The sequence below is a fragment of the Rhinoraja longicauda genome, chromosome 26 (assembly GCF_053455715.1).
Source record: "Rhinoraja longicauda isolate Sanriku21f chromosome 26, sRhiLon1.1, whole genome shotgun sequence".
Classification (NCBI taxonomy): Eukaryota; Metazoa; Chordata; class Chondrichthyes; order Rajiformes; family Arhynchobatidae; genus Rhinoraja; species Rhinoraja longicauda.
The window spans coordinates 14752450-14771572 of NC_135978.1; the positions used below are offsets into that span (position 1 = coordinate 14752450).

General features: G+C 43.2%; 1 protein-coding gene across 4 annotated transcripts in view; it reads right to left on the reverse strand.

The window, feature by feature from the left end:
* hip1 (huntingtin interacting protein 1) overlaps positions 1–19123 on the reverse strand; it is a 211670-nt gene that overhangs the window by 158610 nt on the left and 33937 nt on the right. Inside the window, exon 1 of one of the 4 annotated variants that reach the window (XM_078422447.1) lies at positions 4362–4932. The exons of the other annotated variants lie outside the window; for them this stretch is intronic. Within the exon in view, the coding sequence (XP_078278573.1) occupies positions 4362–4379 (18 nt within the window). The 5' untranslated portion in view covers positions 4380–4932. Of the gene's footprint in view, positions 1–4361; positions 4933–19123 lie in introns of those variants that run through there. 4 annotated transcript variants of the gene reach the window in all.

A 19123-nucleotide genomic window follows, 5' to 3' on the forward strand; every position in this document is an offset into this window, starting at 1 on the left:
TTTGCCTACTACACGTCTGCCATGAACACTATTTGCAGCATCATAGCAAAGCTGGATGTTGTCCAGTTTTTGCTGGACAAACCACCACTGCTTCATTTTTTGATAAGTTGTAAATGAAACAGAATGAATTGTAATTAGTCTGTTTGCAATCAGTCAATATCCCTACATCTGACCTTATGATGGATGGAAGACATTGCAGAAGAAAGAAGTAGGACAGTTATCAAAAGTTTAAAATCAGTAAAGAAGGCTTTAATTGCATCTCACGACAAGAAAGATCAGGGAGATTTAGGGAGGGTGAAAGCATTTTAGTCCAAGCCGTCTAAAACACAACCCACTCACAATGAAGCACTGAAACTGAATTATGCTCTCAGACTGAACTGGAGAAGAGCACATATCAAGAATGGAGGATATTAGTCTGAAGAATGGTCTTCACCCGAAACATCACCCATTCCTTCTCTCCAGAGATGCTGAGTTACTCCAGCATTTTGTGCCCATCTTCGATTTAAACCAGCATCTGCAGTTCCTTCCTACACATGGAGGATATTACGTTTAGTGCAAGGCTATACAGATGAGATATTAAAAAATCACAAGATTGAATAGAAGTTACATTGAAAGATAGAAAATAGGTGAAGGAGTATGCCATTCGGCCCTTCGAGCCAGCACCGCCATTCAATATGATCATCCGTACAATCAGTACCCCGTTCCTGCTTTCTCCCCATATCCCTTGATCCCGTTAGCCCTAAGAGCTAAATCTAACTCTCTCGAGTTAGTTATGAAGAGCAGCAGAAATACAATCAGAAATCTGAAAAGAAAATTTATTTTATCTGAGATTGTTCTCAATGTTAAGGCTGGAGCTGTAAAATGTCTAGTGAGATGATATGATGTTCCTGTAGTCTCAGTTCCTTTCTTCAGATTTGCTGTGGACTGGCTATTTCCAGTATTCATCGTTTTATGAGCAGCTAATTTAAAAGCTGCATAAAGTATATGCTATTTTACAATGTCCAATCCCTAGTTTAAGTACAACAAAAGTTTGTAATTTAGATTTGGGATAAAATATTAAGAGAGCCACTACTGGGCCAAAAGATCTAAAAGGACATTGATTCCTGCAGGTCGACACAGAATGCTGGAGTAACTCAGTGGAACAGGCAGCATCTCTGGTGAGAAGGAATGGGTCAAGACCCTTCTTCACACTGGTTCCTGCAGTGTTCCTTTTCATCAACAGGAGGCACTATTCTCAAGGGTCACTTATGACCCCTTGTGGTAGAAACCAGCCCTGCAATAATAAACACATGGATTTTCATAACTTGCGTAAAGACATACAGATGATGGATTTTTTTTAAATGGAAGTGACAGCCAACAGAAGAAAAAAGCAGACCAATTAATCACGTGATTAAATTTATGGCCGCATAGTGGAGATAGTGGAGATAGTCCCTCAAAGTTTGCATGTACCTCCACAAATTGTGGCCCAAACAATGACAAGTGTCAACTTGGTTTTAAACTTCACACCAAGACAGAGGATTTAACACACTTAAAACATAGTCGAGTTGTTGAACGTTCATTACTCAGAAATGAAGATTCCCTGGCAGTATTAAAAGAACCCTGTACTTCAAATATCCTAACCACCATCAACACTACTAAAACACTAAAACACAAGAGAACTGACACTTGCTGATGTGATTACCAGCATTACCAGATACATTCATATGTCACAATCATAAGCAGTAAATAGGCAATCTATATGAAGAGTTATGGGGGAATGATTTTGAACTGTGATGATATACTATATAGATTCAAAATTCCTTACTCAACAGTGTTGGTGTTCAAAGTTCAACATACCCAGTGTCAAAGATGTAAGTTAAATTCAGGAGCCCTGACTTTTATTGTAAAAATCAACAGAAGCACATCAGAAAGCATCTGAAGAAGGAAGTACGCAGACGAGGTGTCAGGCTGACACCCTTCTTCTGCCCACATGAGGGGTCTTGACCCGAAATGCCGACTGTCCATTTCCCTCCACAGATGCTGCATGACAATAGACAATAGACAATAGACAATAGGTGCAGGAGTAGGCCATTCAGCCCTTCGAGCCAGCACCGCCATTCAATGCGATCATGGCTGATCACTATCAATCAGTACCCCGTTCCTGCCTTCTCCCCATACCCCCTCACTCCGCTATCCTTAAGAGCTCTATCCAGCTCTCTCTTGAAAGCATCCAACGAACTGGCCTCCACTGCCTTCTGAGGCAGAGAATTCCACACCTTCACCACCCTCTGACTGAAAAAGTTCTTCCTCATCTCCGTTCTAAATGGCCTACCCCTTATTCTCAAACTGTGGCCCCTTGTTCTGGACTCCCCCAACATTGGGAACATGTTATCTGCCTCTAATGTGTCCAATCCCCTAATTATCTTATATGTTTCAATAAGATCCCCCCTCATCCTTCTAAATTCCAGTGTATACAAGCCCAATCGCTCCAGCCTTTCAACATACGACAGTCCCGCCATTCCGGGAATTAATCTAGTGAACCTACGCTGCACGCCCTCCATAGCAAGAATATCCTTCCTCAAATTTGGAGACCAAAACTGCACACAGTACTCCAGGTGCGATCTCACCAGGGCCCGGTACAACTGTAGAAGGACCTCTTTGCTCCTATACTCAACTCCTCTTGTTACGAAGGCCAACATTCCATTGGCTTTCTTCACTGCCTGCTGAACCTGCATGCTTCCTTTCATTGACTGATGCACTAGGACACCCAGATCTCGTTGAACTCCCCCTCCTCCTAACTTGACACCATTCAGATAATAATCTGCCTTTCTATTCTTACTTCCAAAGTGAATAACCTCACACTTATCTACATTAAACTGCATCTGCCATGTATCCGCCCACTCACACAACCTGTCCAGGTCACCCTGCAGCCTTATTGCATCTTCCTCACAATTCACACTACCCCCCAACTTAGTATCATCTGCAAATTTGCTAATGGTACTTTTAATCCCTTCGTCTAAGTCATTAATGTATATCGTAAATAGCTGGGGTCCCAGCACCGAACCTTGCGGTACCCCACTGGTCACTGCCTGCCATTCCGAAAGGGACCCATTTATCCCCACTCTTTGCTTTCTGTCTGTTAACCAATTTTCTATCCATGTCAGTACCCTACCCCCAATACCATGTGCCCTAATTTTGCCCACTAATCTCCTATGTGGGACCTGCTGAGTTCGTCCAGGTTCTCTCCTATTTTGCTTCACATTCCAGCAACTGCAGTGCCTTCATTAAAAGCCTATACTTGGTTTTCAACTGTCCACACTGCAGAGTGAAGGCCCCAACGCGAAACTTCACCTATCCATGTCCTCCAGAGATGCTGCCTGACCCGCTGAGTTATTCCAGCACTGAGTTCTACGCAAGATTCCAGTATCTGCAGTTCTTTCTGTCTCTACCTCGTCCTTTAGTCAGGAAAATACTAACATGCATTGGAGTTTGTAATTTACTGAGTGAGCCACAAACACACTTTACAAGTTTTATGAACTGCCCTTCCTGTATAAAGTCACATTAGAATTTGATGGACATCTGCTGATTCGAATCTCCCAAATGTGAGGAGCTCCCCAACTATAACAGGCTTTAAAAAACATGCTCTGCTGAAATAAATCCCAAGATAAATTGTTGATCAAATGTTGAGGCAGCAGCAGCAGCAGCAGTATTTGCATTCAGAAGGAGTGAGTGTGGCAGATGGGGGAGGGAGGGTCAGGAGGAAACACTCCACACAATGTACTCAGACTGTGGGCAAGCTCATGCTAAACAGGGCTCTCCCCGACTGCCAGCAGCAGCTCGCTGATACACTAGGTTATTCAGTGATCGAAGCCAGTGAACATTATACAACCAAACACAAACACCATTGCATACCATGCTGAGAAGTGACTGCTTTCACTTGTGGATTAACCCAGTAAGCTCTCCCTGATATTGCCACATCTGTCCAGTCATCAGTTTTGCACTTAGGATGTTTCTCACAAAAAGCAGGCGCCTTTACTCTAAACATGCCCTGTACCAGGATATACATTTACAAAATGTAAATTATACATGCTGTCTCCTCATCATCCAGCCTTATCGACCGAGCCAGCAGTGCTAACAAAACCTTCAACAATGGAGTGCTTTTCTCTGCATCTGCCTTTTTCACATTTGTATCGAGAAATGTATGGAAACTAGTCAGTCCCACGTAACAAAAGCTGCAACATTTCAAATCATGAAGGCTAACATTGCATTCTCCAGGTATTTAGTGCTGTTCAATAGATTCTCAGCTGGGGACAGGGGGGTGGGGGAGGGGAAGAGGGAAATCTCTGGTTTCTGATCTTTTCCTATCAGTTGCACAAACTTACCGTTTTCCCAATATCCATCGTGGAAGTCTGTATTTATGTCCTGCTTCTTCCAGGAGAGGAGAGAGAGTGAGAGTGAGAGTGAGAGAGAGAGAGAGAGAGAGAGAGAGAGAGAGAGAGAGAGAGAGAGAGAGAGAGAGAGAGAGAGAGAGAGAGAGAGAGAGAGAGAGAGAGAGAGAGAGAGAGAGAGAGAGAGAGAGAGAGAGAGAGAGAGAGAGAGAGAGAGAGAGAGAGAGAGAGAGAGAGAGAGAGAGAGAGAGAGAGAGAGAGAGAGAGAGAGAGAGAGAGAGAGAGAGAGAGAGAGAGAGAGAGAGAGAGAGAGAGAGAGAGAGAGAGAGAGGGAGGGGGGGAGATAGAAAAGAAACACAAAGCGGAGTTGTATCCAGAGAGACTCCAGTGGCCACTACCCTGTGGTCCTTACACAATCTTTCATCGACAGCTTGAACGGCCTTCTACTTAACCTGTGCCTGGAAAGAACATGACCTGCTCTTTCCGATTAAGTCCAAGTCCAACTGAATAGGAAATTGTTTTTCTTTCCTCTTCCCTTTGCAGCAGCAGGAACTCAGCACTCACATTCCCCTTTATGCAAAGTCTGGAAGTCGTTACGATCAGGACTGAAAGGCTGGTCGCAAAGATGCCATCTCCAGCTGAGAGCTTCCGGACAAGGGGAGGAGGAAAGCGGCTGGGGAGGGTGAGTGAAGGAGGAGGGGGGGGGGATCAGGGGGGGAATCTGACAGCTGACATCCTCATTCACAGAAAACGCTGCCTCTGATGGTTGTATTTTTGTATATACATCTCCCTTTACCGATTACAAGCTCCCAGGGTTTTTAAAGAAATGAGCCTAGCTAAATCTCCACACACACACACACACACACAGCACCTTCTTTTAAATACAAATGCAATTGCAACTGGGAGGGAGGAGGAAGTAGGAAGCAGCATTCAACATTTGTCAGGCTCCGATCAACAAAGATCAGGAAATTAACCCTAACAAAAGATTTCACTTGTTGTTACCGAGAGCGCTAATCCTTTCTCCCCACCCCCCCACTCTCTAAGCGAAAAGTTTATCCAATACTGAAGATCACTGATCAGAACACAATTAACCACCAGCTGCAATACTTAAAAACTCTCAAATATATACCCTGGCTAAAATTAGTTCAGTTTTCAAAGAGTTATTTTATTTAAAAAAAGGTTCCACCACATACACCACAACCCCCAGTTGATATGATGATGCTCACAGATTATAGTGCATTAACAATATACCATCCAACACAATGGATGCTTCAGCACTAGAGGCCATTCCACCAATATAGTCTTATTCCAATGCAACTGTTCATTTCTTGGTGACTCTTTTCTCCACTTCAATATTCTTCATCACTTTATTCCTCAAGCAGAAACTGACTGCATCGCACAAGACACTTGGAGTTACATTCCTTTTTCTAACGTAACACAAAATGCTGGAGTAACTCAGCGGATCAGGCAGCATCTCAGGAGAGAAGGAACGGGTGATGTTTTGGGTCGAGACCCTTCTTCAGTCTGATTCCTTTTTCTAACGATATGTTTATTCTGACATATCCTGCAGTAATCTGCCCTCTACACATCCACTCAATATCAAAAGGACTTTCATCTTTTACACTAACTCGTCCAGATCATTTGCAAATGGTTGATAATTTTTTTATGTTTATTTTCTTTTTTTTGTATCAATGTCTCTGGCTGGAATTATGTTTTCTAATTGTCAACACGCTCTTTTTGGCAATTGTTCCATTTCTCTTCCAATAGTCAAATGCCGCCTTTGCGGAAATTAAAACTGCTGCTTATTTGTCCTCACAGAGTGTTATAAAAATCCAATAGGTCCGTTTTCACCGTTAGCAAATGTATCCCTCAGGTTTTGCCCGTGACTTATTACTCAACTAACATCACTGAAACAGCGTAGTTATTATCACAATGCTTTTTTTCCCCAGAAATTGCTGCTTGCAAATTAGAACCTATGTTTTCTACCATAATGGCAACCACATCTGAAAATACTTCATTTGTTCAAAACTGATTTGTAACAATGATACAGTGTGGAAACAGGCCCACACCGGCCAATATGTCCCAGCTACACTAGTCCCACCTGCCTGCGCTTGGTCCATATCCCTCCAAACCTGTCCTATCCATGTACCTGTCTAACTGTTTCTTAAACGTTGAGATAGTCCCAGCCTCAACTACCTCCTCTGGCAGCTTGTTCCATACATCCACCACCCTTTTTGTGTGAAAAGATGAAACTTTTTAGAAAATGCCAATTCAACCCAATTCTGGGTACCAGACTCCAAGAAAGATACAAAGACCTCAGTGGGAGCACAGCAGAGATTTACTCAAATTAGTCTAGAGATGAGGAACTTTACTTACATAGGTAGACAGGAGAAGTTTGGTCTATTCTCCTTGAAAGCAATATGGTTGGAAGAGATTTAACTTGAGGTCTTTAAAATCAGGACCAAAGGCAGAAGAGAAATAAAATGCTCGCACAGCTGACAGATCAAGAACCAGATATACACAGTAAATGTCCCTCAATGCTTCCTTTCTTTATGATGGTCCATTCACATCTTGTGATTATAACAAATCCTTTTGCAATAAAAGTCAACATACTGTTTGTCTAATTGTTTGCTTCAACCGCATGTTAGCTTTCAGCAAAGAGTGTACAAGATAGCTCAGGTGCACAAAGCAAACACTCCCTTTCTTAGCCAAATACAGAGCAATCTGCAGAAAACATTCCTGCCTAAATGAGACAAGGCCATATCATCTGAGGATGCTCGAGTCACGGACACTGACAAAAGTACAGGGAATGCAATGATTCAAGTAGGCAATCCAGCATCATCTTCTCAATGGAAATGAAGGATGGTCAATGTCCTCTATGCTTGGAAGCAACACCCACATTCAAATTAAAAAAACAAAAATTAAAACTGGCCAGAGAAGCTTCTCAAACAATATCCTGATGATTAATTTCCAACAAAAATCACCATTGCTCATAATCCAGCATGTTCTGCACATTCAGAAACAGTTTGAACATTAATAAAAACAATATATACATAAATAAAATCAGAAAATGAAGGCATTCTTCCCAGTGTCTAATAATCCAAGTGGAGCTGAAAGCCCTCATCCTGGGCCTTTCCTGGACACTGCACACAGACACAATAACAAAGAAAGCCCACCAGCGGCTCCTTTTCCTGAGAAGACTAAGGAAGTTTGGCATGAACGCCAGCATCCTCACAATCTTCTACAGATGCACCATCTGACGGGCTGCATTACAGTCTGGTACGGGAACTGTTCTGCCCACAGCCACAAATCACTACAGAGAGTGGTGAAGACGGCACAGCACATCACTGGCAACTGTCTCCCGGCCATTCAGGACATTTTCTACCGGCGGTGCCTGCGGAAGGCACGCAGCATCAGCAAGGACCACAGCCACCCAGCACCCAGGCTGTTCTCCTTGTTACCGTCAGGCAGACGATACAGGAGTATGGCTGCGCGTACCACCAGACTTAAGAACAGTTTCTACCATCAGGCCATCAGGCTTCTGAACTCAAACACATTTCAAATCATATATGTTGATTATTTTTAATATTGTCTTTTTAACTATTTTTAATATTGTCCTTTTATCTTACTAATGTCATTTTTAATCTTATTTATCCTTGGAATATTACTGCTGAGGTGACCCGTTGTCTTGTCAAATACATTTCATTGTACCGTTGACCCTGTGCCAACCTACATATGACAAATATCATTTATTATTATTATTATTAGTGAAGTCATAATGCTGCAAATATTGAAGACAAAGTAGGTCAATAAAATTAAAGATAGACACAAAATGCTGGAGTAGCTCAGCGAGACAGGCAGCATCTCTGAAGAGAAGGAATGGGCGACGTTTTGTGTCGAGACCCTTCTTCGGACTAGTCAAGGAAAGGGAAATGAGAGATATAGACAGTGATGTAGAGAGATATAGAACAAATGAATGAAAGATAGGCAAAAAAAGTAACAATGATAAAGGAAACAGGCCATTGTTAGCTGTTTGCTAGATGAGAACTGAAACCTGGTGCGACTTGGGTGGGGGAGGGATGGAGATAGCTGAAGTGCAGGGGTTACATGAAGTTAGAGAAATCAAAATCATACCTCTGGGTTGTAAGCTGCCCAAGCAAAATATGAGATGCTGTTCCTCGAATTTGCGATTAGCCTCACTCTGACAATGGAGGAGGCCTGGGACAGAAAGGTCAGTGTGGGCATGTGAAGGGGAATTAAAGTGTTTGGCAACCGGGAGATCAGGTAGGTCCAGGCAGAATGAGCAAAAGTCTTCAGCGAAACGATCGCCCAGTCTACATTTGGTCTCACTGATGTATAAGAGTCCATATCTTGAACAACGGATACAGTAGATGAGGTTAAAGGAGGTGCAAGTGAACTTCTGTTCAATAAAATTGATTTGCTTTGTACAATGATGACTCAGTGGGAGGGTCATGTAATCTCAGCACTGAATGTTTCACGCATAATAGAGGACACGGCTCCTATATCTAACTGGTCTCTGGTTTCCTCTCAAAAGAGAGCAGGTAACTCATAGGATGAGGACAAGTTCAGGGTCATCTCTGATGCTCACAACCAACCAGCCTGACCAAAAATTGCAAAAATCCTGACTCAACACCCCACCCTTCCCCTCACGTTCACAAAACCTTGTTCGTGCAGGAAGCTGACCCTTCGAAAGAGTGCAAAAAGGATTTCTGCAGTTAATGGGTATGTAGAAGTCAATAATGACAGATTCATAATGGTGCTTCCCACATGGACTAGCTGAAAGATTTGTGCAGTTGAAGGAAATGCCTGCATTCCCATTGGATGAATCCACCACCATCAGCCAGGGAGTTTCATTTGAGGATTAACTCACCATTCTACTGACATTGGGAAGAACCCTGTGAGCTGCGGGTTCTCCAAAACAGTTTGGCAGAAGTTTGGGGAGAGTCTAGGCTAAGCTGGAGGCTTTGTGCAGCTTAAATGCTTTATGAGTGGAGTGGATTGTGAGGAAGTGTGAATAGGTGGGTGGAATTGGTCAAGGGGGGCTTCCTCTGGGAGAAAGAGAGATCAAGTGGCTGGCAACTGCAGAACAGGGTGGGAGGAAAGATGGGTGATGAAATGCAACCAGGAATCTGAAGGTACGAAGGAAAACGGTTGTGGGTGAAGGGGTAGGGAACTGAGCAGAAGCAAGAATGTGTGGGGGAGTGATTATGGGGGAGGTAACTGGAAAAGTTCAAAGGTCAGGGAAGGGTTCTGTGAGATGAAGGGTTTAAGGAGAAGGTTGTGAGCCTGATCATGTTGCCAATGTTACTCCAAAAAATGGGGCAAAGCCAAAGATACTATAACACAACAATAAAGTTGATACAAAGGCATGAGTAACTCAAAAGCAACCTGGGATTGTTCACTCAATAATGCTACACTTGCATCCTTTAAATTACCAACAACATTCTGCACTTCGGCTCAGTTTTACATTTACTCACATCCAGTCAAAAGATTGAGTTTACTTTACGCCCAGTTTGAAACCATTTACTGGTATGTCACAAGGATTGGTGGCAAATGCTTGTTTGATAATACTATGAGATACCTTAGGATATCCTGCTGTGTGTAATAAATCAATACACACAACAATTAAATTAGGCACAGAGTAAGCCACTTGGCCCCTTGAACCTGCTCTGCTTTTTAATGATATTGTGGCCAATAGCAGCGTAACTACAGTGCAGTCCCCTCCTTTTTCAAAGAATTGTAGACCTCCCATTTGTATAACAATGCTAGAGTTAGTTCTTCAGTACAGATTTAATGACCTCCACATGAAGCCTTCCTACACCATTTCCCAAGGACCCTCCGGCATTCAACAATTAGCCAAGTATTCAGTTAATCACATTTACACTCTAGTTTCGCCTTTTTGCCAAACTAATGATTTATTTCTCTCACTGACACTTAACAAAACTGGTCTCAAATATGCTCGACAAACAAATCTATTCAGATTATTTTACATTGAAAAGAAGATCATCCAGGGCATCTTATGTGCATATTATACTGCTAAATGGGAGCTGCATCCCCTTCACATTCTCCCAAAGGTATAATTGATCCTTTTCTACAAATAACATGAGGAATTTACTTGTTGTTTTGTCTCTTGAAACAAAAATACAATGATGTCCTGCACAGCAGCATTGATGCTCTTAAACCTGTGCCTGCCAAGCTACTCACATTGTTGATTTCCTTCAAGTTCCCCTTTTTATTTAACTCAGATTAAATTGAGAAACTAAAGGCTTCAAAGTGTAGTGCTGTGGAAAGGACGACCAGTTCAGTTTTGTTTATTGTCACATGTACCGAGGTAGAGTGAAAAGCTTTTTGTTGCTTGCAATCCAGTCAACAAAAAGACAATACATGATTACAATCGAGCCATTTACAGTGTATAGATACATGATAAGGGAAGTTAAGTGCAAGGTAAAGCCAGCAAAGTCCAATCAAGGATCGTCCAAGGGTCACCAATGAGGAAGTTATAGTTCAGCACTGCTCTCTTGTTGTGGTAGGATGATTCAGTTGCCTGCTGGGCAGAAAATGTCCCTGAATCTGGAGGTGTGCATTTTCAAATTTGTATCCACACCTCACACTTGACCAGCTTGTATACTTCTCCTCAAATCTGACCCCATGTAGTTGGCTTGAAGCCTGTCAATTATTCTCAGTCCATTATTATTCTCAGCAGGAAACAGAACATTCTGGGCAGTACTTGTTCATTTACTTTCCGTGTAACAGCTTATGCAACAATTCTTATATGCATCGTGCTGACATTTATACTTATTTTCATCTTGTATCTAAAACATGCCTCTCATTAAGCTGTCCAGAATCCGAGGCATTGAGTTTCAAGAATCTTCCATCATAGAAAATCAAAACAGATTTCACACTGTGTTAAATATAGTGATCCCGATTTTGGTAACAAAACATTTCTTAACCTACGGTGCATGCCCTGAAGCTTCCTCTGCCTCAAGACTTTAAGGCAAATTTTTATTGTCAAGCCAGAACATGATATTTTCACAATTTTCTGCAGAATCTGCCAGACACTTGCACGTGTCTGTGGATAATGTTGAGAGAAGGTGCTCGAAACTCAAACGATATCCCACTCCTTTCACAGCTTTAAACATAATGTCTTAACGAGTTTGCGACAGTCATTGATTCACACAATGAAAGCCATCTACAGAATGAGAACCAATGATGAATCTAGGAGTAAATCACAATGATTTCAATAATTGTATTAAACAGTTCTCCATATTTTTATGGTGAGATTATGGTGAGAAGCTGCATTATTAACAGGTTCCAAGACCCAATGTTCTGGGCAAGATTTGACAACAGTTTGACCTTGTCCAACCACATCGACAACACTGCCAAGAACCCACACCATTGCTTCTCCTTCCTGAGCAAACAAAGGAAATTTGGCATGTCCACAATAACTTTTTCCAATTTCTGTAGACGCACCATAGAAGGCATCCTAACCGGATGCATCGTAAGTTGGTGCCTCTTATTAGGCAAATCAACCTCACCACTTCCCCCACTCCACTCCATCTGCTGTTCATGCTTCCACAGGAAAGCAGCCAACGCATTCACATGCCAAACATTCTCCCCTCTCTCCCATCAGGCAGAGGGTTCAAAAGCTCGAAAGCAAGTGCCATCAGATTCAAGAACAGCTCCTTCCCTGCTGTTGACAGATTCTTGAATAATCCTCTCATAAACTAAGGTTTAATTCCCGATCGGCCCATCTACTTTGTGGCAGCCCTTACACTCTTCATTTATTTGCACTCTCTTGGCAGCTGTTACACTGTGTACTGCACTCTGCTTTTTGCACTGAGTTTATCATGCATGGTATGATTGTGGTCACATATGGCGTGATTTGTCATGAATGCATGTAAAACATGGCTGTCAAGCAAGCCCAGCTCACCGACGCTGCAGACCGGCGATGGAGAACCGCCCACCGCGGAACGAGGACCGCTCGCCATGGCCTAACAATGACGGAGGACCAACCGGAAGGACTGGGAATTCTTTGTTTTTGTATACACAGTGCACAAAAGGGTCTCTGTGTACACTGCTCGCACACCACAAACTCCGAACGCGGACCCAAGCCACCGGCATTGACGAGAAGTAGGTCGCCAAGAACGAGGAGGGACATGGTACATTGAGGGGTAGGAGACCCTGGGGCTGAGGTGGAAGGGCCACATTGCAGATAACAAAGGAGACCCGGCTTGGGCAGATTGGGGGGGGGGCGTGAATAAAGGGGGAAATCGGCGTGGGGGGGCGCTGAGAACAAGAGGGACTGAGGAGGGGGGGTGGGGACGAAGAAAGGTTCAACAATATTTAAGGGTACTTTCATAATTTGTCAGCGCCATGAGGCTTTTGTGTACTGTGTGTACAAAAACAAAGAATTCCCAGTATCTATCACTCTCTCTCTCCAATGTTTTTTTACTGCGTCTTGGTGCACATGACAGTAAAACACTGAAACCAAAGTGGAAGTGATTGAATAACAACATTTCAAAGTCAGGTGGAGAGGTGGAGGGAAATGGGCCAAAGATGGGCAAATGGGACTACCCAAGATGAACGTCTTGAACAAGTTGGGCCTGTTTCCGAATTGTATGACTCGATGACTTAGTGAAATCAGTCTTCTGTGCCCTAACTGATCACAACCAAGAACCATGAATGGCTCATGGTCCTGCTCAGATGACTTCAATCTTCAAACGTATTTCTGTAAACGTCAAGTCAGCTCATCTCATGACTTTCCAAGCAGAAACCTGCCACACAGCTCAAATTGATCTTTGGCAAATGGCTATTTGGATGCTGACCCAGAAGGGAGCCAGCACCACGCAAGAATTATTTAAAGAGTAAATATTAGATCATCAAGAATACCCTGTGCTATCCTTTTGATGGACCCCACACATAAATAATCACCCAACAACTACCAAGCCATATCACCAACAAGGAAATATATCACTGCCACAATAGGAGATTACTGGAGATCGACACACAATGTTGGAGTAAGACAGCGGGTCAAGTAGCATCTCTGGAGAAAATACATAGGTGAGGTTTCGGGTTGGGACCCTGAGATTACTTGAAATTGGTAACATCAAAGCTTCACAAAGTAGCACGCACGAGAAACAATGACATAATATCAATAATACAGAACTGCCCTGTACTCAGCCCAATTGATCAACGTTTAAGACCCTACCTAAATTGCAGGATGAACTTTACAAAAACTGTTGCAGTGCAGCTCAGAAAAAAACTGCATTATGATTGTCCTGTTATCAATTACCATACTTTTTCAAAATTCAATAAATAGTTGTTCCTGGGAGGAAGAGACCTTAAACTCTACCCATGTATTTCTTAAAAGTTATTTTAATGATTATATTATGTCCATGGAGCGTTTTACTATTCCTCCATTGCAGTTCTCTAGATGATTGATTGCACAGTTGATTGCTTCAATCCAAGAATGACTGGTATGCTTGAGGGGGTCTGCAAGAGGAACTAGCGATGCTGGAGTCTGCAAATGGGTGGGACTTGGAGCAGCAGGCTCAGAGAGCCGAGAGCAGGGAGTGTGCCGGATAATCAAAACCACTGCAGCAGGGCTTGATGGTTCAGGATTTGCAATTTCACAACTTAGCTCAGGCATTAAGCATCCTTATTTGTGCATCTCCAATAACACTTCTTCCTCTTGTGAATATGTAGCTGCTACAGGTTATGCAGGAGAAATTGTCCAAGACAAATTTAGACGGCCAAGGGTATTAAAGTCAGGTTCAGAGATGGAACACAGAAGATGGCCCGGCTGACAATGGCAGAGACAATCTATTGCATCTAACATCACCTGCAATTCATAAATCAGCCGCTGAGCGGGTGAAGCAAAGCAATGTTCAACAATGTCAGATTTTTTTTTAAGTGATGCTTTCCAATATAAAACCTACACAGAAGGTATATAGACAGCTGATAAAGCTGGAAGAGGATGCAAAATAAACATAGGAAACGAGAGAAATGACCTTTACTGATTAGGCCGTAACCATGCCCAGCAATTGGAAGCATTCTTAACAATGTGATGCTATTCTTTGGAAATAAGTTTCAAACAACCAAACCTTTTACAGGAAGAAATGTGATACTCTAATTCACCTCTAAACAACTGCAATCAGAAATAATGGGCCAAATGGTTTTAACCCGTCCACCTATTTTGCAAATTCATAGGTTCTACACCTCCTCATGTTTCTCTGTAGGTCATGAATTCTACTTAACCTTCAGTGTTGCACTTCCCCACTTTATCTCAAACATATTAAATGTTTGAAGAAGGGTCTCGACCCGAAACATCACCCATTCCTTCTCTCCAGAGATGCTGCCTGTTCCGCTGAGTTACTTCCGCTTTTTGTGTCTATCATCAGTTTAACCCAGCATCTGCAGTTCCTTCTGCAGATGTAGATATTAGACAATAGACAATAGGTGCAGGAGTAGGCCATTCGGCCCTTCGAACCAGCACCGCCATTCAATGTGATCATGGCTGATCATTCTCAATCAGTACCCCGTTCCTGCCTTCTCCCCATACCCACTGACTCCGCTATCCTTAAGAGCTCTATCTAGCTCTCTCTTGAATGCATTCAGAGAATTGGCCTCCACTGCCTTCTGAGGCAGAGAATTCCACAGAATTAAATGTTAAATGTTTGCTTAGTCTACTTTATGCAAAATTCTTAACTCATTGTTCAAACACGATTTCCTGAAATCCGACGTGGTCTCCCTTTAATGATGTGAAATCTGTTCTTTCAGATATGCACACTCAAATAATACCACTTGCTGTAATCTAATTGAGCCATCTGGCATTAGACTAACAGATAAGTTAGATAGAGTAGTTGCCAAGGTTTTTACAAAGCACATCAACTAATATTATAGGTTTACAATAAGTAAGAATTCTGTAAAGCACCAAAGGCTTGTGAGATGAAGGAGACAAAGTGTTTGGGAACTTTAAGATGAATGTTGATAAAACATGTCCACTGTGGCCTGTTGGTACAAGTCACCCGGACGCAAATTGCAATTTCTAGCAACTCCAAGCTCTCATACCATATCTTAACATCAAAATAATATTTTAATTTAATCCATTTATGTGTGTACACACTTACATGCCGCTTTGATGCAGCAGTTAGTGCTGATACCACACAGCTCAAGTAATCTGGGTCCTAATCTCAGTAACTGTGTGTGGTGTTTGCAAGTTCTCCTTGACACTCCATGCATTTCCGAGGTGCTCCGGTTTCCTTCCGCACCCCAAAGACATCCTGGTAGGTTAAATGGATATGGTATATTGCCTCTTGCACTGAAGATAGACACAAAATGCTGGAGTAACTCAGCGGAACAGGCAACATCTCTGGAGAGAAGGAATGGATGACGTTTTGCGTCACAACCCTTCCCCAGACTGAGACGGGAGAAGGAGACTAGAGATATGGAAGGGTAAAGTGTGAAAATGACAGATCAAAGCAGACGCTGATCAAGGGAATAAAAAATGGTTCATTGTTGGCTGAGGAGGTGACAACGAGGCATACAATCAGTAAAATTAATCAGGACAGTGAAACTATTCAGAGAACTAGGGTGGGGGAGGGACGGAGAGAGAGGGAAAGCAAGGGAAATCTATATTATTACCGCTGGGGTCTAAGCTGCCCAAGTGAAATATGAGGTGCTGTTCCTCCAATTTGCATTGGGCCTCACTCTGACAGTGGAGGAGGCCCAGGACAGAAAGGTCGATGTGGGAATGGGAGGGGGAGTTCATGTGTTTAGCAACCGGGAGGTCGCATAGGCCGAGGCGGACTGATGTGGCAAGAGAATCGTGGGCCGTTGATGAAACAGAATAGGTATGTCAGGTAATGGAACTATTGAGAATGTCTTGAAAGCAGGCAAAAACTAAATTACTCAAATGGCCTCTTTCATTCTTGTAAGGAAAATTGCAAAACATGAAATATAACAGTATAACAGAGCTTTATTTGTCATTCGGTACCGAGGTACCGAACGAAACTACATAGCAGTCATACAAAAAAAAGAACACAAGACACATAACCCCAACACAAACGTCCATCACAGTGGCTCCAAACACCCCCTCACTGTGATGGAGGCAACAAAACTTCCACTCTCTTCCCCCCACGCCCACGGACAGACAGCTCGTCCCCGACCGACCCGCACAGTCCCCGCAAGGGGGTGGAAGTCCCCGCGGCCGAATCGCACCGGGTGCTGAAACGTCTCGCGGCCGAGCCGGGCGATGAAAGGCCCCGCGACCAAGCCTTGTGCAGCTAAGTCCCGTGGCCGAGCCGCACCGGGCGATGTTAAGTCCCGCGGCCGAGCCGCACCGGGCGATGTTAGGCCCCGCAGCCGAGCTGCACCGGGCACTGTTAAGTCCAGCAGCCGAGCCGCACCGGGCAATGTAAAGTCCAGCGGCCGAGCCGCACCGGGCGATGAAAAGTCCCGCGGCCGAGCCGCACCGGGCACTGTTAAGTCCAGCGGCCGAGCCGCACCGGGCGATGTAAAGTCCAGCGGCCAAGCCGCACCGGGCGATGTAAAGTCCAGCGGCCGAGCCGCACCGGGCGATGTTAGGCCACGCAGCCGAGCCGCACCCCGCGCCGTGGGGAAGAGAAAAGTTTCCCCCACCCCCCCACCACCCCCCCCACCACCCCCCCACCCACACCACCACCCCCCACACATACACAACCAAAAAAAATACAAAAACCATCCCAACACAGACACACAACAAAAAAAAAAGGAAAAAGACGAACAGACTGCTAGCGAGCCGCTGCAGTTAGGCGCCGCCACTTCCGCTTAGTATCAACAAAAGATTAACAAAAGATTATGGAGCTTTGAGCAACTGAAATGATGCAAACTTCCATTATAATATAAAATACATTAACAAGAAGAGGACATAACTTATTTTGCCATTAAATCAGGATAATCACAGTAAAATGTATTAGACACCAACAAGATAATATGTATATGGAGACAAAAACATGATTCTTGATAAATACTTTGTATTTTCTTTCACAAAGAAGAAATTATGAATTCTAGTTTCGGTGGTGAAATATTGACAATATAAGGAGGAAATAATTAGTTTAGTACCTTTGATAAAAGCCATTCACCATCGTGTGCCCTTATCTATTTGAGGGAAGTTGTTAAGGGAGGAGATCATGGGGCTTGAACCATCATTGTTTCATCCTTCGTAGTTAGTTAGTAGGCCGACACAGTGGCACAGTTGCTGGAGCTGCTGCCTCACAGCACCAGAGACTCTGGTTTGATCCCGACTTTGGGTGCTGTTTGTATGAAGTTTGCACATTCTCCCTGTGATGCGTGGGTTTCCTCACACATCCCAAAGGCATGCAGGTTTGTAGATTAATCGACTTCTGTAAATTGCTCCTAGAGTGTGGAGAGTGGATGAGAAAGTGGGATGATATACAAGATGTGTGAACAAGTAATCGATGGATGGCATGAACTCGGTGGGAATGTGTTTCCATTATGTACCTTTCAATCAGTCTGAGTTTTCAGATGACTAAGTGCTAACCTGTTCGTGCTACTTAAAAATAGCAGACTAACAGACAAAATCTGATAGGTAAATAATTGGAAGAGGACAGTATTTTAGAAGGGACGGATCAATCACAGCCACTCAGCATAGACTTTATTTTAAAGGAAATAACTGTTTGACACATTTCATTGGACTTTGAAGAGGTAACATGGAAGCTTCTGCACAGAAGACTGGTCAGAATAGGAATGCCAGGGAAAATTGACATTTGGATCCAAAATTACCTCAGTAACTTCAATTTTTCCACATTGCCCTTGGTACCTCTCTTAAAGGAACAAATGGTATCATGTTGAATGGGGGAGTGCTTTCACAATGCTGTATTAGGTACCAATCGAGTGAAACATGGCTGTTCCTGAAGTACTTCAGCAACCATAATACTTACACAAATCTGACCATGGAATGTCATCCGTTCCGTCACACAACTTACAAGAATTGGAAGCTACACCGTGACACAGCCAGAAGTTTGCACGTTCCATCTTGAACATGTGGCTCAGCGTAACACTGACCACTTTTATTTTGCACCTTCTCATCCCTGACTTCCCATCCCTAACCAAAAAGATCAGCCCACTTCAAGGGATGCAAGTGTAAAATATTGGTTTATCATGAGATCATAAGAGATAGGAGCAGAATTAGGCTATTTGGCCCATCAAGTTTACTCCGCCATTCAATCAGGGCTGATCTATCTCTCCCCCCTAACTCCGTTCTCCTGCCTTCTTCCCATAACCTCTCACGCCCGTACTAATCAAAAATCTATCTGTCTCTGCCTTAAATATATCCACAGCCTTCTGTGGCAAAGAATTCCACAGATTCACAACCCTCTGACTAAAGAAATTCCTCCTTCCCAAAAAAACATCTAAAAGAACTATACAAGTAACATCCCAAAGGTAACTGTAACCTTTTATAGCAGGATATCACAAACAGGCAACAGCTTTTCGTTGCAATATATTTAGGAATGAGATTTTAAACTTCATCTCTGGATCTGCAAGCTAGGAGTTAAAATTGATTTTTTTTCCCTCCTCCTCTCCTACCACCGAGTTATGGTAAACAAAAACATCTTTGTTTGTTCCTGCTGCTCTTGAGTCCCTTTTGCTGTAAATGCAATCAGCTATTCAAGGAAACCTGCAATTTGAACAAATATTGACTTCAGTAAACAATGTGCTGTGACACACCCAAAGGC